Source organism: Oncorhynchus kisutch, linkage group LG6 (assembly GCF_002021735.2).
Source record: "Oncorhynchus kisutch isolate 150728-3 linkage group LG6, Okis_V2, whole genome shotgun sequence".
Taxonomy (NCBI): domain Eukaryota; kingdom Metazoa; phylum Chordata; class Actinopteri; order Salmoniformes; family Salmonidae; genus Oncorhynchus; species Oncorhynchus kisutch.
The window spans coordinates 67,817,795-67,825,694 of NC_034179.2; the positions used below are offsets into that span (position 1 = coordinate 67,817,795).

At 43.3% G+C, this 7,900-nt stretch overlaps 1 protein-coding gene across 1 annotated transcript; it reads right to left on the minus strand.

Annotated features, from left to right (window-relative positions):
- Positions 1-312: 312 nt before the first annotated feature.
- Positions 313-3,874, minus strand: LOC109898356 (gastrula zinc finger protein XlCGF57.1-like). Its single transcript, XM_020493310.2, has 2 exons — positions 3,511-3,874; positions 313-2,369 (listed from the first exon to the last, which is right to left on the minus strand). The coding sequence occupies exon 2, from the start codon at positions 2,193-2,195 to the stop codon at positions 654-656; it is 1,542 nt and encodes a 513-aa protein (XP_020348899.1). The 5' UTR covers positions 2,196-2,369; positions 3,511-3,874; the 3' UTR covers positions 313-653.
- Between the last annotated feature and the right edge of the window lie 4,026 nt (positions 3,875-7,900).

Below are 7,900 nucleotides of genomic sequence, written 5' to 3' on the forward strand. Positions count from 1 at the left end.
GCAGGGAGGTGATGGTGATCACAAACAACGTATGGGAGTGTGTGGGAGTCATCTTTTCTACAATCAAAATACTACAGTACCCATTTTACTACAGTGCTACCAGTATCTATACTACCTTCTCAGCTCTGTACACTTTATTTCTAATGAGTATAGTGGCAATACAGTAGTGTGCAATTGTGGTACAACATTCAGGGTGCAACATTCAGTCTTGACCTGTTACCAAAGTTCTAGTAAAGAGATTAATTTGCCACTCCGGTAGACAATATCATAATTCAGGATCATAATACAGGATGAGACAAAAGAAAGGAGAGATTTGGTGTTGCATTAGTTTCTTTAATAATGAATTCCAGTACATGGTTTTAGGAATTACATGTTATCAATAAGTGATTTTTCTGGAGGAAAGAAACTGGAATGGCACTCACTACAACACAGATCAGACGAGATACAAAGTTTTCTATAAGTCCCTCAGTAACTTCACTGATCCCAACATACAGACATTTGCATAATAGCAAATCAGTCAAGTTGACCCCCAAAGAACATAACTCAAAATGCACAAAAGGTATGAAAAACGTAAGAAAAGTGTAAGGAAAAACATATATATATATATAGTATTTATATAAAAAAAGGAATAATACTTAAGAGGTTAAAGGTATTTAGCTACTATCAGTACTGCGGCTGCTGCTGCCACCACTGCTGCTGCTGCTGCTGGAGCTGCTGCTGCTCATGTCTGATCTCTCTCTTTTGTGAATTTGCTCGTGTGCTTTGAGATGGCCTGACTGGCTGAAGTTCTTCCCACACTGGAGGCAGGCGAAAGGTCTCTCCCCAGTGTGGATTTGCTGGTGTGCTTTAAGATGTCCCAAACGGCCAAAGCTCTTACCACACTGTGTGCAGCCGAATGGCCTCACCCCGGAATGTATCTTCTCGTGTGTTTTGAGGACCCCCGAGTTGCTGAATGTCTTCCCGCACTGAGAGCAGCAGTACGGTTTCTCACCGGTGTGAATCTGCAGGTGGTTGTGGTAGCTCATTTCCTTGGTGAAGCTCTTCCCACAGTGTTGGCAGCAGAAAGGCCTCTCTCCAGTGTGGCTTAGCTGGTGGGCTTTGAGCTCCTTGGACTGCCCAAAACTCTTCCCACACTGAAGGCAACAGAATGGCTTCTCGCCGGTGTGTAGCCGCTGGTGTGAGCGGAGGTCATCTGCTTTGGTGAAGCCCTTGGGGCAGTGGGCACAGATGTAGGGTTTCTGACCCGTGTGAATGAGCTGGTGCCTCTTCAGGTTCCCTGCCTGGCCGAAGCTCTTGCCGCACTGCGAGCAGGTATACGGCCTCTCTCCTGTGTGAATGCGCTGGTGTGTTTTGAGGTTCCCCAGAGTGCTGAAATTCTTCCCACACTGGGTGCAAGAGAAAGGCTTCTCCCCACTGAGGTTACGAGGTTTGCGTGGGGTTGTGCTATGCCCTTTCGTGCTTGTGTGCCCTGGGCCTTTGCCAGCATGGGTAGACTGCAGCTCGTAGAGGCCTCCTGCGCCAGGGAACTCGTTGTCCAGCCTATTGCCTTCCATGACCCCGTCATGGCTGAGCTTGTTTAGCTCGGTCCGGAGCTCGGCCATGTGGATAGACTCTAGGCTCATTTCGGTCTTGATGTGGCTGGACATCAGATTGGGCTCGTACTCAGTCTTGATGGCCCCGAGCTCGGTGGTGTAATAACACTGCAGGTCAGCGTGCTGCTCCGACCTGATGTAGTCCAGGCTGTCGGACACGTGGGTGATGTAGTCGAACACCAGGCTGGGCTCGTAGTGAGACTTCATAGAATACGAGTCGCTCTCGTACTCAGAGCTGTGGAAGCAGTGGAGGTCGTGGACGTGGTGCTCAGACTTGATGTAGTCCAACCCACTGATCTCCATCTTGATCTGTTCGTGGCCCAACTCCGCCGTGCTCAGTGGCTGGATCTCTGACAGGTCCACGGTGCGGATGGGGTCCAGGTCGTCTGCGGGCTCAGTCTTCACGCAGGGCAGCATGATCATGGGCTCTGCGATCTCTGCCGCTAGCGTGCCGAGTGTGGGCGTACTGCAGTCGGACGAGAGCAGGTGGAGGGTTGGCGAGGTGCACTCAGGCCGAAGTGGATCCAGCGGTGGCGAGCCACACTCTGATGCATGCAGCGTGTCGAGTCCTAGCGTAATGCACTCTGTCTCTAACTCTGCCATGGCTGCAGAGTCCTTATGCACCCGTCTCCAGTTAGTCCAGTAATGGATCAGAGAATAGTACTACTTTGCCCTTTAAAGAGCCTTGGTCCACTTGAGTGTCCCTCCGACAGTACAGCTTGTTCTGACGCCAAGCCTTCTTCCTTGGGTTAGGAGCAAAACCTATCTTTGAAGCCCCTGGAATGAAAGAAGACAAGGGATATGAAATAATTCAGTAAAAAAAATATAACCCATTGTCTTCTACGGGCCTCACTTCAATTAGAATATAGCAGGGGTAATGTAACTGATAGGCCTAGTAGGGAAAGTAATACAAAAATAACAGGTCTGTCAACTCATAATAACATTGGCTTATTATTACAAATAAAACAAGCACACAGAATACTAAAAAGATAACTACACAGACTCACAATAACTAGTGACAAGCAAGCTATATGTATGAGAAAACACACACAGATGTGCAATGACAAGAGAGATGTGCAAACTTCGAGAACGGTTTGTATTTTGTATCTCGAAAAGTTGTAATGACGGCTGGTGAGAAGTTGGCAGCCAAACGTCCTGAAATAGTTTTGGCTACTTCTAACTTCACAACATTCATGCTCGTCAATTCGATGACTATACAATAACTCGCCTTGAAATCTAAATATCACATGCTACCAAAATGAAGGACTTTAATGTAAACTTCAACATGAGTGTTCATGCAATACCTGCATGTTCTGACCAACTAGGTAGAATGACAAACCAGCCACGCACATCATGCACTAGTTGGCTGCAAGAATCTGGCGGTGATTTTTTTCTCTCACCCAGTTGGTTGAGGATGGCAATATGCAAGCTATTGGGTGACATATGAAGCGCTTACAACCAGCACAAACTTTTCGGAGAGGGGATTTTTTTCACCAGCCAACTCTTTGCATAATTTTTAAAAGGCATATTTCAGTTTACCAGCTGACTACCATCGTACAAAGACAGGGCAAGATGCCATTTCTAGCTAACTAGCTAGCCAGTGGCCATCTTGTTTATCGCTAACGTCGATGCTGCTAGCTAGAAAGCTAGCTTTACAGATGCGTCTAACTAGCTCGATGACATGTAGCTAGGAAGGAAAGTGAGACGGCTATCCTGTACTGTTACTAGCTACTTTTTTAATTCACTTTGAGCGTGCATCCTGAACCCTTGCAGGTAGTACTAGGAAAGTGTCGCTAAACTAAATAAATTGTGTCGAATTACGAAACCTGTGTTGGGCCATGCACATTCACACACTGGCATGAGAAAGTGGTGGAAAAAGAAGGAAATCAGTATAAAAAAAACAGCTAGCAATAGCTACCTGCGGTTTCTCCGATTCATGGCTTTTTTAGCCTTCGGCTCGCTGTCGCCACAGTTGCTTGGCTTCAAACTGAACCGGACCCGCCACGTCCACCTCGACCAAGCAACTCTGCAGCCTCCGTATTGCTTTCTCCTTTCTTTTCCTTACTCCCTCTCTCCTCTCCTCTCTCTCCCCCCCTCTCTCATTGACTAATTCTGCTTCGTTTTCACTCCCTTGACGCTTTCCCCGATGTTTCTGCTGTGCACTTCCGTCGTCTGATGGAAATGCGCGCGCAGCATGCGTTCATCTCGCTTCATATATTGCTATCATCCGTGGGACTCGCAACATTGTATCATTCTCTCCACTGATCTATGGACTCGGCTCGTAAACGCAGTTGTAAATCAATCAGAGTATTGTCAAAGACCAGCCCTGTCAGAGTCCACTCTTGTAAAACGTCCAGGCTACATCATAGGCCAGGCTAGTGCTTGCAAAAACATAATTACAGACATATAGACAGTAACTGAACTGTAAAGGAACGTCTTTGATTTTATTTTTTCCAATAACGTATGTATAACATATTTGAACTATTCATGTAACTTGACATAAACTCAAATTATAGCAGTCGTTCAATAGTGTCTAACTTGCACTTTGAGTTGCAGTACTTCTCTCTATTTCTACTTCTCTCCACTATTTATTGTTCAAATGACATTTTCACTCTCCAGGTGTGTATATATTTCCATGGTAAATAAAAGCAACACATGACCACATGTTTACATTACATAGACATTAGAGTTGGTACTAATAACTGGGTCCCTGACTTGAGTCAGTATCTGATGCAGCTTCTTTTTTTTAATCACCTGGACAAGCCTTAAATGTCTGCACACATCCCTGCTGAGAAGACAAGCACAAAGACCCCCACTGACGCCAGCTACCTAAAATCACGAGACTCAGACATGAGACACTTTTCACGAGTTTTACCTGCTTGGCCTACAATAAAATAGCCTGCTGCCATGAGAGAAGGCAGTATGGGAGAAACTATCACTTTAACAAAATATAAATGTTCAATAAAGTATTGTATCATTATTTTTTCATGGTATGATTTAAAGCAGCGATTCACAACTGGTGGGTCCCGACCCAAATTTGGGTCGCAGGAGGTTTCGAATGGGTCTTGGGTCTCTGAGTCCAAAAACATATGTATTTAAAAAATAAAAAAAACATACCAGTCTGAATATAAACGACTTACACTTTTGTTCCCTTGTCATATAATTGATACATTTACTATCAATATAGCATCAAAAATAGTTTTCCAGATTGTATTTTGGCAATTATTTTTCGCAATGTGAATATTGATACAAGCTGGATGAGAACCACTGATTTGAAGTGATAGTCTATTCAAAATACAACAATAACATGATTTCCCACTTATCTCGGCAGTTTTTGTACATACATGTCACATACCTGGGTTCATCATAACCATGTGTGTACACCACCAATCAGTAATGTCCCAGAGCATTTATTGGCCGTTTTTTATTAACAACACTTAAGGGATTTTCAGACTGGAAGCGATGGGACGGAGTGGAGTTCGCCCAAATACAGCAGATTCTTATTTTCTCCGCCTCCGCTGAGTGGCTTTCACGTGCACGAGCGCCGTCGACGGCTCCGCCTGGAAAGAATTCCGCCCACCGGCATTATAAATGAATGCTAAACTCTGCTATCGCTTCCTGTCGAAACACAATACCAGAATATTACTTTATTTTCAGGTTTACCTTAAGATGTATGAGGAGAATGGCCTCCCATCCCACATTTAGATAGTAATTGCTCACCAAATGACTTGGAAATGATTTTGAATAACAAGAGAAAATTAAATACATCTCATTGGATTACATCCAAGTTTCAAATTAAATCAAATGTTATTGGTCACATACACATGGTTAGCAGATGTTATTGTAAGTGTAGCAAAATGCTTGTGCTTCTAGTTCAGACAGTGCAGCAATATCTAACAAGTAATATCTAACAATTCCACAACAAATACCTAATACACACAAATCTAAGTAAAGGAATGTTCTTTATACAAGAACGACAGAGCGGCATAGGCTAAGATTCAATAGATAGATAGTATAGAATACAGTATATACAGTTGAAGTTGGAAGTTTACATACACTTAGGTCGGTGACATTAAAACTTGTTTTTCAACCACTCCACAAATGTTTTGTTAACAAACTATAGTTTTGGCAAGTCGGTTGGGACATCTACTTTGTGCATGACACAAGTAATCTTTCCAACAATTGTTACCAGACAGATCATTTTACTTATAATTCACTATATCACAATTCCAGTGGGGCAGAAGTTTACATACGCTAAGTTGACTGTGCCTTTAAACAGCTTGGAAAAATACAGAAAATGATGTCATGGCTTTAGATGCTTCTGATAGGCTAATTGTAATCATTTGAGTCAATTGGAGGTGTACCTGTGGATGTATTTCAAGGCCTACCTTCAAACTCAGTGCCTCTTTGCTTGACATCATGGGAAAATCAAAAGAAATCAGCCAAGACCTCAGAAAAAAATGTAGACCTCCACAAGTCTGGTTCATCCTTGGGAGCAATTTCCAAATGCCTGAAGGTACTACGGTCATCTGTACAAACAATAGTACGCAAGTATAAATACCATGGGACCACGCAGCCGTCATACCGCTCAGGAAGGAGACGCGTTCGGTCTCCGAGAGATGAATGTACTTTGGTGCGAAAAGTACAAATCAATCCCAGAACAACAGCAAAGGACCTTGTGAAGATGCTGAAAGAAACAGGTACAAAAGTATCTATATCCACAGTAAAATGAGTTCTATATCAACATAACCTGAAAGGCTGCTCAGCAAGGAAGAAGCTACTGCTCCAAAACCGCCATAAAAAAGCCAGACTACGGTTTGCAACTGCACGTGGGGACAAAGATCGTACTTTTGGAGAAATGTCCTCTGGTCTGATGAAACAAAAATTGAACTACTTGGCCATAATGACCATCTTTATGTTTGGAGGAAAAAGGGGGAGGCTTGCAAGCCAAAGAACACCAACCCAACTGTGAAGCACAGGGCGGCAGCATCATGTTGTGGGGCTGCTTTGCTGCAGGAGGGACTGGTGCACTTCACAATATAGATGGCATCATGAGGATGGAAAATTATGTGGATATATTGAAGCAACATCTCAAGACATCAGTCCGGAAGTTAAAACTTGGTCGCAAATGGGTCTTCCAAATGGACAATGACTCCAAGCATACTTCCAAAGTTGTGGCAAAATGGCTTAAGGACAACAAAGTCAAGGTATTGGAGTGGTCATCACAAAGCCCTGACCTCAATCCTATAGAAAATATGTGGGCAGAATTCAAAAAGCATGTGCGAGCAAGGAGGCCTACAAACCTGACTGTTACACCAGCTCTGTCAGGAGGAATGGGCCAAAATTCACCAAACTTATTGTGGGAAGTTGTGGAAGGCTACCCAAAACATTTGACTCAAGTTAAACAATTTAAAGGCAATGCTACCAAATACTTAATTGTGTGTATGTAAACTTCTGACCCACTGGGAATGTGATGAAATAAATAAAATCTGAAATTAATAATTCTCTCTGTTATTGACATTTCACATTCTTAAAATAGTGGTGATCCTAACTGACCTAAGGCAGGGATTTTTACTAGGATTAAATGTCAGGAATTGTGAAAAACTGAGTTTAAATGTATGTGGCTAAAGTGTATGTAAACTTCTGACTTCAACTGTACCTATGAGATGAGTAATGCAAGATATGTAAACATTATTAAAGTGACTAGTGTTCCATTTATTAAAGGGGCCAATGACTTCAAGATTGTATATAGGTAGCAGCCTCTCTGTGCTAGTGATGGCTGTTTAACAGTCTGATGGCCTGGAGATAGAAACTGTTTTTCAGTCTCTCGGTCCCAGCTTCGATGCACCTGTAATGACCTCGCCTTCTGGATGGTAGCGGGGTGAACAGGCAGTGGCTCGGGTGGTTGTTGTTTCAATTATCTTTTGGGAATACCTTAGTGCCCCATGGGAAAATGAATAGAATTGTATGAAATTAGTCATACAATTGCAAAATCTTCTCTCCGCCCAATGGCAATGGCAAAAATGTGAGGAATTGCTGCAAACTTGCTGTAAAACAGCAACATTTTCTCTCCGGTGTCAGAGGGGCCATTTAAATATTTTGCTGGCAAGGTGAGGGGGCCCCAAAAAAAATTCCCCCCCAAAAGCTAGGGCCAGTTCTGACTGTACATGTGGATATGGACGTGGATATACAGACTGGCAAGCCACTGCAGTCCCTCATGAGTTCAGATGTTTTGTGGCCTCCACCCTCATCAAAAGTTGCTAATCCTTGACCTAAATATTAAGGATAAACAATAAGAAACAAAAAAG